This window comes from Vicia villosa, unplaced genomic scaffold (assembly GCF_029867415.1).
Source record: "Vicia villosa cultivar HV-30 ecotype Madison, WI unplaced genomic scaffold, Vvil1.0 ctg.000283F_1_1, whole genome shotgun sequence".
NCBI classification, from domain to species: domain Eukaryota; kingdom Viridiplantae; phylum Streptophyta; class Magnoliopsida; order Fabales; family Fabaceae; genus Vicia; species Vicia villosa.
In genome coordinates this window covers 1,017,753-1,038,746 of record NW_026705121.1, presented here as the reverse complement: position 1 = coordinate 1,038,746, position 20,994 = coordinate 1,017,753, and the positions used below count along the sequence as shown (strand labels likewise).

At 35.1% G+C, this 20,994-nt stretch overlaps 1 protein-coding gene across 2 annotated transcripts; it reads left to right on the top strand.

The window, feature by feature from the left end:
- Positions 1–13,684: 13,684 nt before the first annotated feature.
- On the top strand, positions 13,685–20,437 carry LOC131626377 (subtilisin-like protease SBT2.6). 2 transcript variants are annotated; one of them, XM_058897192.1, is made up of 11 exons: positions 13,685–14,133; positions 15,210–15,428; positions 15,720–15,864; positions 15,986–16,380; positions 16,519–16,614; positions 16,709–16,781; positions 17,061–17,346; positions 17,511–17,836; positions 17,997–18,264; positions 18,451–18,732; positions 19,734–20,437. In XM_058897192.1, the coding sequence occupies exons 2-11, from the start codon at positions 15,250–15,252 to the stop codon at positions 20,138–20,140; spliced, it is 2,457 nt and encodes an 818-aa protein (XP_058753175.1). In that variant the 5' UTR covers positions 13,685–14,133; positions 15,210–15,249; the 3' UTR covers positions 20,141–20,437. The 2 variants fall into 2 exon arrangements, with proteins under 2 accessions (XP_058753175.1, XP_058753176.1); XM_058897193.1 differs by lacking the exon at positions 13,685–14,133 and adding an exon at positions 14,932–15,031.
- Positions 20,438–20,994: the final 557 nt, after the last annotated feature.

Genomic DNA, 20,994 nt, shown 5'->3' with positions numbered 1-20,994 from the left:
TCCTGTCACAATTAAATATGTTACAGCTACTGCAACCATTTTTATAACAAATTTCATCTCGTTAGCTTTCCGACGCTTCAAACGGAACTCAAATCAGATGTCCAGAACTCCAGTTATGAATTTTCGAAGTTTCATAACGATTCAGCAACTTTCCTGCGTTTTGCTTACGAAATTTTCGCTCCAAAACTCATCCTCTTTAATTCAATCACATTCTATACAGCCTCTTATCATATCTCTTCACTCCCGAATATTCTTATAACTTGAGCAACTCATCCCATCGCCGAAGTGTGATTTCTGAAACATTACGACCGCAATCCTCTTTGCAAACTTGCAACTGAACCTCTTCCGAGACGCACGGCTACTCAACTGACAACTTCGCAGTCCACCAGCAGAGCTGATACATTGCAACTTTCTAATTTCCATCTCCTACAAATAATTATCAATTACATATAATCATCCTCCTTCAAGATGCTCTAACTTAATTACCAGCCAAGTCTTAATTCCAAGTCACCTTCGTTTTGGGAAACAACAACTCCAACAACGCTTGCACTGTTGCCAACAACAGTCTACTGAACCAATTATCTTACAACCGATGCATAATCGAGAAGTTTGTAACACCCTTCTAAACCCCGCGGCAATTTTTAATAATTAATCAGAGTAAAAACATATGCACAAGGGTACCACAATTATTCAAAATAATTAAATCAACTAAGGTCAAAGTCATGCTTCATTAGGAAACGGTTCACCAAAACATAATCATGTTTATCACAGCGGAATACTAAACATCATCAAATACAACCAAATGCAATCATAATTCAACACCAAATAAAATGGATAGTTTCATAAAAACTCTATAACTATCGTTCCCCAGTGTTACAGATCAGAGCATGACCGACACGACCCAACATAAACGGATAAACTCTACGAGTCATCCTCACCAAGCACTAATGCCGCTACTCCTCAATCTGAAAATGACAACATGTAAGGGTGAGTCTCATTCTCAATTAGTAAATATTATGCAATTCATAAGCAACAAGCATCATAATATACCGTTCACCCAATTATACATATTCAGATTCACATCCATTATTAATTCACACAATAATAGATTTCAACACACACTACAGAAATCCATACAATCATATTATGACAGAATGCATATGACACAACTGACACTATGCATGTGGTACCAATAAACCGTGGAATCAATCCACCTAACCGATCTACGCCTCATCGAGATACGGCCCACCGACACAATTTCCACACAATGGGAAATATGTCCACCAACGATCCAAACATCACCGGGATCCAACATCAATGCATATGAATGAATGAAACACATATAACATACTTAAAACACACCGAATCACGATGAACAGCTCGTATCATCACCACATCACCGAATAAGTATGTACATGTTTCCAACATCATTCAAATAGTCATGCATTCATCACAATCATAATAATAATCACAACCAATTCATCATCACATCAATTACATTGTTACACCTATCTCATATGCACACAATGTCAATTTTCATCAAGTAATTAAATCAAGCTTTATAGAAATAAAGTCGGCCATTGCCTACATTCATCATTCATCATATAAAACATTTAATTACTTGCACAACACCCAAAACGGCATTAAAACGGACCTACAGTTTGAAAGTTACGCATTTTTAAAGAAATGTTCCGTCACTAACAGCACGCGGCGCCAACCAGGTTCGCGGCGCGGAACGAGAAAAAGTTACGCCTTCACGGCGCCAACACATGGACGCGGCGCGACCTGAGCGTATCACAACTTCTTGGAATTCTGCCCAACGGTTCGCGGCGCAAACAGAGGTTCGCGGCGTGACCTGGCGATTTTGCAGAATTACGGGTCTGCGATTTCACATCCTTTTCACCCAAAAACGATTCCAAACATCCCATACAGGCATATAATCATCACACAGTCAATTATACACCATAAAACATCATTATTAGCCAAATAGTTCACACCATCATCCTCAATTCAATCCAAATGAGAGTCCTCTAACCTAACAATCCCAATATAGAATTGAACCAAACTATACATCAATCTACCTATTACCTAAGATCACATAATAGATACTAAAAGGAAGAGTCCCCCCTTACCTTAGAGTTTGGGATCCTTGAAGCTCTCTTCCTCTTCTTCTCCTCTGTCGCACTTTCACGTTCTCTGCGTTCTCCCAAATGCACTTGTGTTTCTCTTCTTCCAAAACTCTTGTTTTATGAAAAACACAACATAGCTTTAGTAAAGGCCTTATTTCTTGCACCCCTTTTCTCACTAACTACAACACTGACCCATTACTACATATTCCAATTTTATTATTTTAATCACCGCATAATTACATAAATCCAATTAATTAAATTAAAATCCAATTAATTAATAAATATAAAATATGGGGTGTTACAAAGGGCATACATCAAATTCATTCATTTCAAGCCCTTGTATTCAAGGTCCACATTCATTTCAAAAGTCCAAATATCCATACCTAACAAATCCAAATTACATTCACATCACAAAATAAAAAGTACACCATTCAAATCTATTTGCCACAATTACACAAAACCATTTGCCATCCAATAATAAAAATTCTAAGCGCAATCTTCATTGTGCCATCTTCAAATCCAAGCATCCTTGCTATACCAAACATGAAGTCCAAGCACCTCAAACTTACATAACACTAAGCCAAACCAACGTGATTCTGCAAACCCCAAATCTGACTACAAACCGAGCCGCTTCAAACAATCACCATATGAACCATAAAGTTCTACATCACAAAAAACCATTTGCTTTTGCATAAAAAATTGCTAACACAAAAAAGAAATAGCGAAACTCTTACCAAAAAAATAGAAATAGAAAAAAAAACCAAAAACTCTTTATAACAGAAATAGAATCAGAGACTCATGACAGAATCACAAAACAAAATCTAACAGAAATTAGATTGTAACTAACCTCCATTTGATCCAATCTCATCCATTGATCTCTAACTGAATTTTCCAATTCAGTCCACTTATATAAACAAGCTTCAAAGCTCCATTGATCCTCTCTCATCCATTTTCCATAAACTCTCCTTCATTCATGCTTCAACCACTAGAAAATCAAAAGAAAAATCACCTTCAATTCTCTCTAAACAATCCCCAAGAATTCTACAAAATTCACACATCTTTCTTCATCCATTCACACATCAACACGTCTTTCTCCATCAATTCACTCATCAACACATCTTTATCCAAATCAACTCTTCATCATGAACCTATAGATCTTCTTTACAGAGTGAATGTTTGATAGAATAACTCATAACCATAACTGCAATAACATTTGTTTCTTGTAAGCGACCAGATGTTGCAACACACATGTTAGAACATTGGGCTCTAACTGTGTCTCTTTTGCACAAAACTAGCTTGAACAAACTCCATGTTGTTTTGCATAATGCAATCAATCTCAAAAGGAACTTCAATATCCCTCTTTGGCAAATTTTGACAAAACAACTTTCAAGCACAAAATATAGCTAAGTACCAGATAACCCATATTCAAAACACACATCAGTAGTAGAAGTACTAAATCCATTGGAGCATGTATCGAACTCAACTTGTAGCGCAAACATAAAAATATGAGGTAGTTACACACATATGAGTTTGCACGTCAAGGGTCATGACGTATTTATACACATGAGAATGCTACACTATCATTATTAATCTCCAAAACAACCAGTCATGCAATCACTCAAGATGAGTTAGTCATGCATGAACACACATTAGTTAGTAGTCAGTAGTCAAAGATCATAAGCTATTACTAATACACAATATGATCAGCACACACATATCTGGGCTAGATGACAAGGCCAGATGTTGCAACATGTGTGTTTTCCATAGAAAATTAGAGAACCAATTAGTACATGTTACATTAGATAATACTAACCATACCATATCTCTTTATAAACAACTGCAATCTTCAAAGGCATTAATAAGTCAACAACATAGAACCGGTCAGTAGGTTAAGTTAGTGAGAATCCTACTACTCCCTATACCATTACTCCCCATTTTTGCCACAATTTGGCAAAGCAACATCTAGAAGAATCAGTTAATGGTCAGTGGATGTTAGCACATACACAGTCAGTCAGGAGTAGAAAATAAACAACCAATAATACAAATGTTGAAACGATGCTAAATCATCATGACAATTCATGATACAAATCCAGATAGGCTAACAAGCCATTAAATATTCAAACAAAATATGCCCAGATACAAGGGCCACACTGAATAAATAAAACACCTATAAACACCAGCCTTTAATCTTTAGGTAGATAGCTCCAACCTTTAGCTTTATTAGATCAAAAGCCAATCCAATTCGTCCACATATGACTCAGAATCACTTGAGTCACTTGATTCCATTATTTTAGCAACTGCAACTTTTATCTTTCTTATCTTTTTAGGATTTAAATTGGTGATTATTATCTTCTTAGGGGCAAATGTTCCCCAAAGGGTACAACAATGGTGAGGTTACTCTTACCACTTCCAGACAAAGTAGAACCAACTTCCTTGGTTTTATTTTTCAAAGATACAAAAATTTCACCAATATCCTTAAGTACATTGATTTCTTTGACATGGAAGTTCCCAGATGTATCTTTGTGATTTTGATTCATTTTGCATCAATGATGATTAGCTTGCAAAATCAAAGAGAGATCAATTATCTAGGAGCAGAATGAAGTAACGTGTAGGTTTTTCTTGCTTGTAACGCCACCCCTATTTTAACACAATTGAATTAAGAAAATAATTCACCTTATTTTTCGTGCCAAAGTGGTATTAGGGGAGAGAAACACTTTTTCTATCTTAGCACGACTCCTAAGCATTGATTGTTACAAGGTTTTACATGTGCAAATACCAAGAGCACCCATTGACTTGCACACACCATTGTAAAAAAGTGAAGTTCGATCCGCTTGTCGTGAGGTAGAGTAGACCACCAATCATGCTTTGATATACATCAACTTCACTTTCATCCTTTGACAACATTGAATTTCTCTTATGGTTTTTATGATCAGAATCTAACTTCTTCTCTATGCTCTTTGCATACATGCTTTGAGATATAAACGCATTGTGTTCCTTTTGTTCTTCTTGCAAACCAAGATTTCAGTTGAGTTCCCTTACATAAAACATCTCACACCTGTAAGAACAAGATAAGTTCTGCATCTGGCCTTGAATATTGGAGAGATAGGCTAGAAAGCTTCTTTCTAGGTCTTGATTTTGTTCTTTGGGACATGATAGTAGATGTCTACAAACATCTCACATATGAAAATGGAAAGTAGCTTGAAGGGAAGGCTATGACTGATCAACAAAAGAAAAATAATAAGAATCATTGTAAAGCAAGAACAATTTGCTAAATACTATTTCTTATACTGAGTATGAGAAGATCACTAATAGAGACTCAACTAAGTCTATATTTGATTTTCTCAGAATGACTCATGAAGGCAATACTCAAGTCAAGGAGACCAAGGCTCTCTCCTTGATTTAAAAGAATGAAGCTTTTATGATAGGAGACAATGAAATAGTTGAGACGATGCTCTCAAGGTTTCAAACCTTAGTTGCAGGACTGAAAGTTCTGAACAAAGCGTACTCAACGTCTGATCATGCAAAGAAAATTATCAGAATTTGTCATCCAAATGAAGGCCTATGGTAAACGCACTCAAGCTTGCTAAGGATCTCAACAACACTTCTCTAGAAGAACTGGCGAGTTCTCTAAAAAGTCATGAGATCGAGCTAAAACTGGATGATCCTCTGAGGAGAGGAAAATTTATTACGCTCAAATCGGTCAGAAGGTCTGAGAAGTCCAAAGCTTTTCAAGATGAAAAGATTGAGGATTCTGAAGAAGATTCTAATGAAGTCGAAGATGAGTTGTCTCTGCTGTCCAAAAGAGTTAATCGTCTCTCGAAAAGAAACCAAGGCAACAAGTTCAGAGGTACTAGAAGAACTGATGGTCGTTCCAAGTCTAATTCTGGTTAGAGGAAGCCTAGTGGCAGGGAAATCATTTTTTATGAATGTAATAGACCAAGACACCTCAAGTTTGATTGTCCTGAACTCCAGAAGGGCAAGCCCAATAAGAAAGGCTGATGGCAACCTAGGATGAGTGTGACTCTCTTCAAATGTACTAGCTTCACTTGAAAGCTTCATTTCAATGGCTTTCTACTTTAATTACTTCCTCTTTAACACATATTTCCATAGATCAACATAATTAGTAACCTCTTTATTGACTGGTTCAAACCTATCATGAACTCCACTGTTCAAAGGGATAAAACATTCATCAACACTATTAGAATTATTAATAACATCATCACTGTTGTCATTCACATTATTCATCACATAATCCTTTTCATGAGTACTCTTATCATGAGAATTGGTTAACTTCTTCCTGATTCTCTTTATTATGTTGGCACAAAGAAGGTCTTCAATTTCTACATTCAAGTACCTATTGAGAGAGGCACATTTCACATTCATCTAATAAATATTGAACTTCATAATACACGATAGACTTGGTATCAATTTGATAGCTTAAAGGTGGGAAGTATGATCAAGCGTTTAACCATTATACAATCCTCCATCTTCTTCAGCATACATCATATCTTCCCAAAAAATCTTCTCATCTTCTATTGCATAATCATGGTTGTTATCAATACCACCACTGATTGTGATAGTATCAACCTCAACAGCTTCATGAATATGATCATCATTATCCTTATGTATTTGAGACCTTGTCAACAAGTTGTAAGGGATGTCTGGCATATCTGTTTTATCATCTTGACTTTCCAGAGTGGATACCATGGTCTCCTGACCAAACTCTTTTTGACTGAGATAAGGATTTCTTATAGGTTCGTATAGGATTGTAACTTTCATCACAACTCCACTAGTGCCTAGATCAGTCTTGTTACAATATGAATTATTATGGAGAGCAATAACTGCAACACACATCTCATTCCTGAGGTTCAAATGACTCATTTAAACATAAACTCCAACCAAACTATTTTGTTTTTGGTTGATAAAAAATATTGAGATCTGAGAAGGAACACAAATATAGTCATAATTTCCAATTTTCTTTGGCTTCTTCTAAACCACTATTGGTTGTTCAATGTTAGGAGGACCTCGTGACTAACCATCAACCCTCCCTTCATTGAAAAAGCTTTGTTTGATTCTCATACATTCCTTATGTTGTAATTCAGAATGAGTAAAATGTTGAACCATCTTGTAAGACATCTTGGCCTGTTTCTCAATTTGACATTCTATGATGATACTCCTATTAAAATTTGATTATACCGTTAACTATTGTTGATCAAGCTATTAGAAGATCCTTCTAGCACATCATGAGGCCAAGGAGCACATGTGCTCACCATTTTTCTTATGCCCTTGACTCTTCCTCCAGTTTCTTCATCAGTGGTAGAGTAGAGCTTCAATTCTTTAGAATGCACCTTTCCATCAATCATGGGTTTGTAATTCCCACCATTTAGGTACCAAATATACAAATAGGATGCTCTAGAAGTTGTATGCGCTATGAGACTGTTGACTGCAACTTTGGGATTTCAGTCCTTCATTCTTCGACCCTTCTTGCCATCCTTTTTCTTTAGTCTTGGTTTACTATAAGACTGAGGATAGTCAAGTAGTTTGTAACAATAAGGCCTTATATATCCATATATACCACATTAATGACATTTCAAGGAGGGATTCTTGAGACTCATATGTTGAACATGATATTGAGACATATGATCCATCATTAGAAACCCAATCTTCTTTTCAGGAATATCAAACTTTATTGGGGGAATCTTCTTGATTTTCTTGTTCATGTTAGACTCAAGACCTATTCCTTTGGACATCTTTCCAAAATCAAAGGTTTCATCAAGAATATTTGAACCATTGTTCAAAAGACTCACAGATCTTATCTTATATTTCAGTTTTAATGATGAAACTTACTTTTCCATACTAGTGATGATTGAGACAAGTTCCTCATTTTCTTCTGAAGCACACATATGGTTCTCTTCTTTTTCTTCTTCAATTAAACAAGCTTTTTCCCACTTAGTGTACAAGAGCCTATATGATGCTTCAAGATCTTTTCTTGTCACACTATTATTACTAGACTAACATCCAGACATGCATTTACTAGTGAAAGTTGTCACTGTGTTGGATGTTTCATCTTCACTCTCATGTTCAGAATTAGACCATGTAACATTCATTCCCTTTTTCTGCTTCTTGAGAAAGGTAGGGCATTCAAATTTAATATGTCTAAATCCTTCACATTCAAAGCATCTCAATCCCTTGCCTTTGTCTTCTTCCTTGCCTTTGTTCTGGGGACCAATGTAGGTCATCTTGTCTTGACCATTTATCCTCCATTATTTATCTAACCTTCTCAAAGTGTTGTTGAAATTTCTAATAACTAAAGCTATAACATATGAAAAACTATCTTTTGTATCCTTATCACTTTGATCTGCCTTTTCTTGAGTATGGGATATAAAAGTTACACCTTTGTTATTCTTTTCTGATCTTCCATTTATTGAGAACTCAAAGGTTTGTAGGGACCCAATGAGTTTATCAACCTTCAAGGTACTCAAGTCTTGGGATTCTTCTATAACACTTACCTTCATGTCAAACTTCTAAGGCAAAGATCTGAGGATTTTTTTTACCAGCTTCTCTTCTAATATATTTTCTCTCGCAACAAAAGAGCTGTTGTCTATATCACATAATCTAATGTTGAAATTAAATATGGATTTCATCCTCTTTCATATTTAGATTTTCAAACTCAGTTGTGAGATTGGAGCCTTGACATCCTAAATTTGGATATGCCTTCGTGAGCAGTCTTGAGTATCTTCCAAGCTTTTTTTAGCTTTAGTACAAGTGTTAATTAGTCTGAACATATTCTTATCAACAATAATTAATATAAAATTAAAGGCTTTTTCGTTTCCAAAAGCTTCATCATCTTTAACTTTAAACCAATCAGCTTCAAGCTTTAAACTTATTGTACCATCTTGAGAAGTGATCACAGGATGTTTCCTAACTTTAACCACAAACTTCCAAGCGTTGCAGAGCACTATACCCAAGAAAGGAAACTCACTATTAGTAGTTTAATACACTTAGTATTATAGGAACAAGGATCCCATGTTGTTCAATGCCTCTTCCTAACACTACCCAGTGACTTTTATTTAGGACTCCCCTAAATATGATAACCCCTATCAATTTCTCTCAATCACTAACACCTAGTGATCAACTTCAATAACAACTCTATTGATCGTTGAATTTACAACTCAACTAAGACAAACCAACAACTATGCCAAGTGTCATACCCCAAAATTTGCCCATCATATTTTGACTTACATGACTTTCTAATGCACAAGGCTACACAAGAATTATGCATGCTCATCCTTCTCCTAAGCGAAAGGTCCCCAACTAGGGTTTTGTTTCTTCTTAGGGAAAAGAGATTTTTGACACCTCAAGTGGACTTCATGGCTTCCTATATGCCTCAAAGAATCCCCATATTAATTTTCAAGCTTTGATTCACAAGATTGCTCAGTCAATGGTTCAAAGGGTCAAGAGTCGACTAAGCTAGGTCAAAAGTCAACTATGGTCAAATTGCAGTCAAAACTCATGATTTTTGGTCAACATCAATATCTTGAAGTCATATTCATCATTTGATCAAGGGTTGATCACGATTCATCAAGGAAAGCTCAAAAATCAACAAAAGTCCAAGTTACTAAATTAGGGTTTCTAGGAGAAAGTCAACCCAACTTTGACTGATCATATCTCTCTCATACTTTATCAAAAATTTCCCAACCAAAGCCTATTCTAAAGGAAATTTCATTCTCTACAAATTTGATGTTGGGCACAAGGTCAAGAAATGCTTCAGCATAAGAGATATGAGCCAAAACATTACAGGTCCTTCTAGAAGCTCGCAAAAAAGCTGTTTTTTGTCAGGAGCCATATCTTCAAGATAAAATTCTCAAATGCAAAAAAGGTTCCAAACTGGCTTGTAGAGGACATCTTGCTTTCCAAAAATTCCTAGATCATCCCAATATGACAAGTATTGAATGAGTTATGGCTTGCACAAGTTGGTCGATTTTGAGAAAATGCATGAAAACCTAAGTGAGGAATTTTATATTTTTAAGTAATGGGCCTTAACATTTGTTTTGTCCATGTGATACTAAGCCCAAAGGGAGTCCAATGATCAAATATTATTATTTTCATGATATTATTTTATTTATATTTGATTTTAATCATTTAATTTCAAATAAAATCAAATAAATCATCAAATAATAAGATAATTAACGAGTCAAATTTTTTACCCTAAACCCTAAACCCTACATGAATCAAAGTCAAATTTTTTCCAATCAAATATTTGATTTCTTTCCCAAGCTATCAAACCCTAATAGCTCCTCTATATATTCTCACTCTCTTCAGCATGAGGGACCACGAAAATTGGAGCCTCCACAACCCTTATTCATACTGCAAAAAAGCAACAAATTAGGGCAAACTTATATTCACGGTTTCAGGATGAGTTAGAGGTGAACAAGCTTTCCATCCCACTTCTGAAACCTCCTAAGGTAAGTCCAGGTGATTTTTAAAGGTTGACCATACATGTAAGGCATGCATCATAATCAACAACTTCATGAACATTTGTGAGTTTTCGTATTAACTATGCTGTGATGTTTTAATATGGTCTGAACATACTGATGTGATTCTTTAGCCGTTTAGAACGTATCTGGACCAGTACATGAGGCCATGAACGCAAGGATCCTTGGTTGCCATGTTTGAAGCCATGGAGAGCTTCTTCTTCATATCAACGCGTGCTGGCCGTTTCAAGCCAAAAGAACACCACCAATGAATTCAGAACACCCTAATTAGGGGGTTTGGGTGCCATGTGATTTTGTCTAACGTGTATTTTTCTGAGTTTGAATCTTCACAGGAATGGCTATGGAAAATCGCAGGAAAAGTCGCAGCTAGAACCGTGAGAAAATCCGCAGGTAATTCTTCAAAGGGTGTGACTACCATGACCTGGGTTCGATTCCCAGGTTTTACAATTTTATTTTTCATTCTATTTGAACGCAGATCTAGTGTGTACAGCCCGTTGGTGTCCATCCTACATCCTCAAGACCCCACCATTGGATTACCAGATCTCCAGATCCAAGGATCACTATAGTGCCAGACCACCATGGACCTCCCAGCCTCAACCACATAGGATCAGGCGCCAGGTTTCTCAAATTTTTTTATTTTTATTTATATAAACTTCTTTTCTTTTTTCTTTTTACCTAATTATTTAAATTAGTTTTTTTTAGAAATAATTTTAATAAGTTAATAATTTTTTATGGTAATTAGTTAAATTAGGTTTAATAATAATTAGTGATAATTTTATTTAATAATTTTAATTTAGGTTTTTATAATAATTTTAATTTAAATTTTAAATTAGATCAATTAACTTAGTTTTAGGTTTAGCCAATAATTAATTTTTTAGACTTAGGCTAATTTAATCAAATTAGGATTTTCAGATTAATAATTTAATTTTAGGCTAATTAGGTTTATTTAATCAATTGACTCTCCCTTGCCATTTTACTTTAGTGCAGTTAGGCTCAGTAATTACTGGTAGGTGTTGTCCATTAACTGTAGGTTAGGTTTTTTAGCCTTAAGGTTTTTAACCCTGTTTTTTCTTAAAATATATTTTATTCATGATTTCTCTCCTCATCCCATACTCTGTGTATGTCGCATGTTTTTAATTATTCATTTAAATTTTTTGCCTTTTATTTTAATTTATTTAAATTCTGCCATTTAAATTCTAGAAATAATATATAGGTTTGCAAAAGGTTTTTTTTGTAATAGTAATTAGTATTTATTTTCCGCCTTTTATTTTCTGCCCGCAGGTGTTTATTGTAATAGCGTAGGACTCTTTAGTTATGCCTTTATACTGCGTGGTTAGTAATCCTAGGGAGTGCAAACCTTGTTAAAATTAACCTAGTATCACTCTAATTACAAGATAAAATATCTGAACTTAACCACCTGATTGTGCCACACACACACCTTTAGGGTAACCCTTCTTGTTGCCTGTTGCCTTTTAATTACGATTCTAAAATAGTCAAGTCCCTCGATTCCGAGGATACCTAAAGCAAATGCTGCCTTAATTCATTGAAATCATCATAAGATTTTGTCCCACGATGCTGCCTCGGAAATAAAGATGATTGTCCCATTGCTAAGGTATCCTCGCCTGTTGCCTAAATGACTATTCTATCCTTCCCTAAAGACTACCTACCCTCTATATGGTAGGGACAGTTATATGGCGAACGATACTTCCTCGATGACCCTTTACATCCAATGAAAGGACTTCCTACCTTCCTATGGTATGGATAGCCCTTTCAAACTAAAAAGCTAAAAGAACAATTTTTCTAACTTAGGGTAGGTGCTCCTGATTGCTTGCTCTATTCAAATTCAAATTCAAAATTCCAATCTCTTTTCCCCACTTATTTTCAAATATTTTCAAAACGAGGCTACGCTTATTTACAAGCTAAAATCCTTAAACAAAGTCTTTTCCTATTCACACACTATACTTCAAATATTTTGAAAACAAAAGTGGGCTAAGTAATTAAGAGCCCATGGATAACCATGGATACAAATGGTGCTTACACCTTCCCTTTGTATAACCTATCCCCCGAACTCAAAATCTTTTTAAAAGTTCTTTTCCTGTTCTTTTAGCCTTTCTTATTGGATAAAATAAAAGTCGGTGGCGACTCTTGCTATCTGCAACATTTTGAAAAGTCAGTTCTCCCACCGTATTACACCAAGTTACTGAAACATAGAGTGTTGTGCATAAAAATTCTACCCTAACCCTTATTATGGCATAATGTGGAATACAAGTTACAAAGACTCAAACCCTAACAAAAAAGAACATAATCTTTACGCACAAAATCCATGTCTTAAGAGTGAGACTGAGTCTCCTTATATAGCAATGTCTTATGGGCTTTTCTCTCTTACATATCTGATTAGGTTGCCTCTAGAAAATTCTAGAAATCTGTTGGATATGATCTTCTCCTTAAATATTTCCAATAATAATATATGATTTCTTTCTAATTCAAATTCAAATCTCAATTCAACCTGATTTGAACATCTCTAACTGTCAAACAAATCAAACAAACCATTGCTAAAATAACTGCAACAAATATGATCAAATTCTAATCAAAATTCTGCACCCAACAACATCCATCCGACCTGTTGTCAAGGCCAGATGTTGCACTGCACATATGTTGAAGCATCGAGTTTAACATGTTGCACCAGTACATTCAAATCAACCCTTCATCATGAACGTGAGATCTTATTTGCATAGTGAATGTTGGATAGAATAACTCAAAACCATAATTGCATACATTTGTCTGTTGTAAGAGACCAAATATTACAGCACACATCTTGATACATCGAATTTCACATGTGTCCATTCTACATCAAAACTAGTTTCAACAAAATGGAATCTCTATTCTCATTAAAAAGAGTAAAAGGTTCAAAGAACTAGTACATATATAACAATATTCCTTATACATGGATCATGATTCACATGTGTGATACAATACAAATACAAGATCGATCTAGTATTTATTTAGTTTAATATAAATATTAAAAAAAAACATTACTTCTATTATAGATTCCAAATATAAAATAAAAGAATCCCTCCTCCATCTCACAACAACCTCTCACTCACTCCTCCTTCCTTTCCCTCCCTCTCCTTTACTATCCATCAATGGCAACAACTAAAGCTAACCGTTAGATCTCTCTACTCAAAACTCATTACACTGCACACCCATCCCATTTCAATGTCGTACGCCTTAATCAACCTTTCTTAGCTAGCAATCGTATCATACATATCATAGCTACCTTTCTCTTTCTCTTTCATAATTATAATAATTAATAATAAATCCTTCTTCTCCTTTTCTTCCACTCGACGATTCTTTGCTTCCACTTTTTCTCATCTCCTTTATTCTCCTTCTCCTTCTTCTTCTCCATTTATCTTCAAACTTCACCATCAGTTTTTGACTCGCACTCGTTTTTCAGTTTCATCTCCACGCGCTTTTCTTCTCTACATGTGACTCCGATCGAATCCTCACCGGTAAGTAACATACACGCTCTCTTAATTATTAACTAACTTCCATTGCTTCATTTCAGTTTCTCCTAAACATGAATTGACCTTGTTAACGAAGTAGTTTTACCGTCATAATCATCAGAGTTTTTTTAGTTAAGGTCTAATCAATCTATAATTTGAACTTTGATAACTAATCTTTGACCAGATTATGAAGACTTTTTTCTCTTTTAGAATCGGAAGTCAAAATTATTATAATATTATATCATAGTTTATTAATTATGCTATGAACATTATTTTCATTTACTTTAATTGCATCTGCACTTTCTCTTAATTTCGTTGTGAAATTATGAATGATACTTGCTCAGTTTTTTTATAAATATAATTATTATTTCAATGCTTGATGTTCATCACTAATTCGTCTTTATTTTATTTGACTCTAATTATGTAAAATAAAATTATGAAATTATTCATGATAATATGAAATTATGAATCTCATAATATTCTTTTGGCTTAAATACACTTTTCGTCCCTGTAAGTTAGCGTGTTTTTGATTTTCGTCCCGGTAAGGTATTTTTTTGGGGTTTAGTCCTTATATTTCAATTTCGCGTTCGTTTTAGTCCCTAAAATCCAAATCCGTAGGAAATTTCACAAGAAAATCCGCAGGTAACCTGCAGATTTTCCTGCGGATTTTGGCTTTAGGGACTAAACCTCGAGCAAAAAGTAAGATATAGGGACTAAAACTCAAAAAAATAACTTACAGGGACGAAAATCAAAAACACGCTAACTTACAGGGACGAAAAGTGTATTTAAGCCTATTCTTTTCATGATCATGCTCTAATGTGTTGGATAGAAGAATGATCCTGGATATAACATTATGACGAAAGTTGATTCACGTAGCCGACCCTACGTGCTGAGATAAGGCTTGGTTGTTGTTGTTACTCTAACTCTGTAGTTTTATCTTAATACTGAAATGGAATGAAAAAGATTCTTTGTAATTTTTAGAATAAGAAAGCATTTTTTGTTTTTGATTAATTTATAATTTTTGTTATAATATCTTTTTGTGGAGTATTGATTTGTGTTGTTGTGTGGAAATGATGAAACAGGTCTTAAACAGTGTTGAGGTTGGTGATTGGTTGATGAGAAATGAGGTTGTTGGTGGAATTTTGGTGTGTATTTATGATTCTATTTGGCATTGTGTTATATGGTGAGGCAGAGGTTTATATAGTAACGGTTGAAGGCGAGCCTATCATAAGTTATACTGGTGGTGTTGATGGGTTTGAAGCCACTGCTGTGGAATCTGATGAGAAGATTGATACCTCAAGGTATGATTTTTGCAGATACTTTTCGATATCTAGTAATGAAAATTACAGGAATCACGTGGTTTTGTTTGTTAATGGGTTTACATTCTGAATGAGTGGTGAATTTAGACACTCTAGAATTAAAGAATTACTATTCACAATGAATTGGTGTTAGTCATTGATCAGAAAGTTATGCTTTTAAATACAAGTGCTTTTAGATACTCTAGAATTATAGTATATGTATGCTGAATTGAGAAGTGGATATTGATTTGTGGTGTTGTAAAAATTTTCATGTTTTTCTAAACTTTACTTCAGTGAATTGGTGACTTCATATGCTCAACACCTTGAGAATAAACATGATATGCTTCTGGGGCTACTGTTCGACCATGGAACATACACAAAACTCTATAGCTATAGACATCTGATAAATGGATTTGCGGTTCATCTTTCCCCAGAACAGGTGATGTTTTGTGTTGTATCGTCTTTCTTTACTATAATGTTGTTGAGACTAATGAGATCGAGTTTTTGAAATCCATTTCTGCACTCTGATTTCGTTACCTTATATAATCTTACATTAGTAGGTAGAAACTCTTAGACATGCTCCTGGTGTGAAATCTGTTGAGAGGGACTGGAAAGTGAGGAGACTTACAACACATACTCCACAATTTTTAGGACTTCCAACCAGTGTTTGGCCAACGGGAGGAGGCTGTGATAGGGCTGGAGAGGACATTGTGATTGGATTGGTGGACTCTGGGATATATCCTCACCACCCGAGTTTTTCTACGCATAATACTGAACCATACGAACCACTTCCAAAATATAGAGGAAAATGTGAAGTTGATCCTAAGACTAAAAGAAGTTTCTGTAATGGAAAGATTATTGGAGCTCAACATTTTGCTCAAGCTGCAATAGCTTCTGGAACGTTTAATCCTTCAATTGATTTTGCGTCTCCTCTGGATGGAGATGGCCATGGAAGGTTAGACCCTTTTCCCACTTTATTAACCTCTTCACTTCAAATCCTCGGGATGCTCTCTATATTGTGAGTCCAATGCTTGACATAAAAGAGCAGTTCTTATAATATTTCCATGGTTCTTATTTCATCTTCATCCGGCAGTCATACAGCCTCTATTGCAGCTGGAAGAAATGGAATTCCTGTGAGGTTGCATGGACATGAATTTGGGAAAGCAAGTGGAATGGCTCCCCGTGCCAGGTGAGGAATACTACTCTAATCGTTCATTGTTTGATTGGAAACTTTTTATGCGGTTTATTATGTTGCTATAAACACTTGATGCATTTTATTTCAGGATTGCTGTGTACAAAGCACTCTATAGACTGTTTGGAGGATTTGTTGCAGATGTAGTTGCTGCAATTGATCAGGTATATATCATATATGTCAGTGTTTCATCCGAAATGTTTTATCACCCAACAACATATTTAGGCCAAACATGTCATGTACTCTTGTTGGCTCATTGACTCTGAATGTAAAACTCTAATGTTTTACTCCTTCATTGATATCTAGGTCATGTACTGAATTGCTTAAAAAAACTTAGCTCAAATCAACATGATCATAAAATTGAACCATCAGTATAGTTTCACTTTTTCTACTGTCCTTGTATATTGCAAGATGTGTAATTTTTCAAATTTGAGAGTCAACAGGCTGTACATGATGGAGTGGATATACTCAGCCTTTCAGTTGGACCAAATGGCCCGCCAGCAGCCACCAAAACCACGTTTTTGAATCCTTTTGATGCTACACTTCTAGGGGCTGTGAAAGCTGGAGTGTTTGTTGCACAGGCTGCGGGGAACGGTGGCCCTTTTCCTAAGTCATTGGTTTCATATAGTCCGTGGATAGTATCTGTAGCAGCTGCAATTGATGATCGTAGATATAAAAACCATTTGTGTCTTGGAAATGGAAAAATCTTAGCAGGACTTGGGTTGTCACGTGAGTTTCCAACTTCATACTGTGTTTCTTTGAATTAACATGGCTTAGGTGTTCTGTAAATTTCATGCTTTTGCACCATGACATGTTCATGGTTGTCAACAATTCATTTGTTGTCTTCTCGTTTCCCTTGTATGCTAATTTTTGTTGTTAGTGGTTTTGTGCAGCTTCTACACATTTAAACCAAACATTCACATTGGTTGCTGCAAATGATGTGCTGCTAGATTCTTCAGTTATGAAGTACAGCCCAACAGATTGCCAGAGACCAGAAGTCTTAAACAAAAACTTGATAAAAGGGAAAATTCTTCTCTGTGGCTATTCTTACAACTTTGTTGTTGGTACTGCATCAATTAAGAAAGTGTCGGAAACAGCAAAGGCTCTCGGAGCAGTTGGATTTGTTCTCTGTGTAGAAAATGCTTCTCCTGGAACAAGATTTGATCCAGTCCCTGTTGGTCTTCCTGGAATTCTAATCACAGATGTCAGCATTTCAAAGGTATTTGACCCATTTTGGATAACTAATTAACTACCGATCCGTCTGCATCCTTAAGGCGCAGCTACTGTTTAAATCTTCTCTTCATATGTTTTCATTTGTACATATTTATGATCACGTGATAGATTATTATAATATTCAAATCCTATTTTTTTTTTTTCAGGAATTGATAGATTATTATAATATCTCAACGTCAAGAGACTGGACTGGAAGAGTGAAGAGTTTCAAAGGCACAGGTAAAATTGAGGATGGTTTGAGGCCTATTATGCATAAATCCGCACCACAGGTGGCTTTATTCTCTGCTAGAGGGCCAAATATAAAGGATTTCAGCTTCCAAGAAGCAGATCTTCTCAAACCAGATATATTAGCTCCGGGTTCATTGATTTGGGGTGCTTGGTCTCTAAACGGAACTGATGAGGCAAATTATGATGGTAAGTAATGGTTTGATTAAGTTGTCTCTTAATCGGTTAGTTTGGAAAATTCGTCCTTTTACCAACATTTGGACCTAAGTAAAAGAAGTTTTATATCATTACGCTACTATATACAGAATTTATTGACTATGTTTATAAGGATTCATCAATAACGAAATCAAGAACCAATCGTTTTTGCTTGAGCAGGAGAGGGATTTGCCATGATATCTGGAACTAGCATGGCTGCACCCCACATTGCTGGAATCGCTGCTCTTATAAAGCAGAAACATCCACGTTGGAGCCCTGCCGCCATTAAATCAGCCTTGCTTACAACATCAACAACTCTGGACAGAGCAGGAAACCCAATTCTAGCTCAGCAATATTCTGAAACAGAAGCTGTGAAGCTGGTCAGAGCCTCTCCTTTTGATTATGGGAATGGACATGTGAATCCAAGAGAAGCCTTGGACCCTGGACTCATCTTTGATGCAGGTTCATTTGTTTTCTCCCTCTAATTTAACTATTTTTCTTGTCTTAGTCATAGTTACTCGGAACACAGTGTGTGGTTTATTACCTATTCTTCTACAATGTATGTTAGACATAGTGTTGACTAGAAAAATCAAAATGAATATATTACAAAAACCGTTTCCAACAAAAAAAATAAGTATTATAGTGATTGAAACATAAATATGAAAATATTACGAAGACCAACAACGTATTTAAGTGTGGTGTACAGCTCATATTTACTGATAAGTAGCCAGTCGATCAAGCGGAGCAAATGGAGCTGAACGCTCAATGAGGCAAAGCGGAGTATTTAAACTCAAATTGTAATATGTAACTCTAATCAGCTATTAACTGAAATCACAGCTTTTGCTCTCTATCAAAGACGTAGGCACAATCACCAGAACTTTGTGATCAAATCATGTGTCTTCTTTATCTCTTTTATTGGTTTCTCTATAGTATTTAGTCTTGCCATTTTTCAACTTTAAGTCTTGATTTAAATAGCTACTTTCAAGGGATCTTATTCTTTTACAGTAAACATATTTATCCTGAGGCTTTCAGAGGTATCTTCATTTAAATTAGTTACTAAATATGTTTGAGTTTGGCTAGAACTTGTCTGTCTTCAGCTTTACTGCATAATTATCTAAAAGGATGTTTTCGAGAAATAACTTTTTGTTTGTGCAAAGGAAGAAAAACTGTTAGAACAACAGCCAGTATAGAAGATTAAAGAAACGAAAGTAAAAGACTATGAACACGATCGATCTTTGTTAACGCAGTTCGGCCAATGGTGTCTATCCTGTGACTATAGAGCGGCTATAATTCCATTTCAACTCTGACAAATTAGTGTTACAACTTACAATGTTTAATGTTACAAACAATATATATAATACTACGACTCAGTTTACAAAAAAACTCACTATGTATATGAGCCATACTCAACAAAGACCAAAATATTCTAAATTTCTTACTTAGTTTTGTTAACCATTTTGCAGGATACTTGGATTATTTAGGGTTCTTGTGCACAACACCTGGAATTGATGTTCATGAGATAAAGAAGTACACAAACTCACCATGCAACAAAACCATGGGCCACCCATATAATTTAAATACTCCATCAATTACAGTTTCACATCTCGTGAGAACTCAAATTATTACTCGCACAGTCACAAACGTTGCTAAGCAAGAAACCTATGTGATGTCTGCTAGAATGCAACCAGCAGTCGCCATCGAAGTAAACCCTCCTGCAATGACAATCAAAGCCGGGGCTTCACGTAAGTTTACCGTGACACTTACTGTTCGATCGGTGACAGGAAGATATAGTTTTGGAGAGGTTTTAATGAAGGGAAGCAGAGGACACAAAGTGAGGATCCCTGTTGTGGCCAATGGATACTCAAGATAGGCTAGTTTGGCCATTGTAATATTCTTTGTAACTTGTGGGAATAAGGTATGTTTTACTAGATTTATTCATTAATGTATGTGATGTTAAATATATGTAAAGGTTGATAGGTGTAAAAGGAGAAACTTCTAGTTTCCACATTTTGAATTTTGCTTTGATCATCTAGTGATAACTTAAATTTGTTCTTCTTCAAAAGTTTTTCATGTATCTTCAATCCACTTTCTCCCACAATTACTTTATTACAACATGTTGTAACTTGTAATACACGGAAATAATCAAGAATATGACATATGGTATCCATGTGTAGAGATTCATTCTTTCCTTCTTTGGTTGTGTGTTATAATTGGATGCTAACATTTTGTTCATAGTAGATAAGATCGGTAGAGAATTTGAATTGTTTGTTATAATTTGACATAAATATATCATAAATAGATTATTGTTTCTTAGAGATGAACAAGGTATATTTAAATGAGAAAGTGACTCAAGTATTATATTTTATCATTATCTATAAGTAGTTTATTTATTATATTTTAATGTTAAATTGAGTTATTTCAAATGTTACTTAGTTTGTGATTCTAATCTCTATGAATGGCAAGGTGTCATTGCCTAGTATTATATATCTATGAAATTAAGTTTTAATCTTAGTAGAGTTTTGTATCCTTAAAAAATGATATATGTTATCTCATTCTCCGTTTTCTTAAATTTAGCGGGCAAAATTCCTTTTAGCAGTTATGCTACCCCTCCCAACCATCAACATATAGATGTTGGGTTTTTTTTTTTTTTTGTGTTATGTGTGTTTGTTTTTATGTGATTTAATGATTTATTATGCATTGTTACTATAAAATATTTTACACTTC

Coding starts and splice junctions, on each gene's coding strand:
- LOC131626377 (XM_058897192.1), top strand. CDS start 15,250: ATGAGGTTGTTGGTGGAATTTTGGTGTGTATTTATGATTCTATTTGGC. Junction 16,782..17,060: donor TAGTTGCTGCAATTGATCAG/GTATATATCATA, acceptor GAGAGTCAACAG/GCTGTACATGATGGAGTGGA. Junction 17,347..17,510: donor AGCAGGACTTGGGTTGTCAC/GTGAGTTTCCAA, acceptor GGTTTTGTGCAG/CTTCTACACATTTAAACCAA.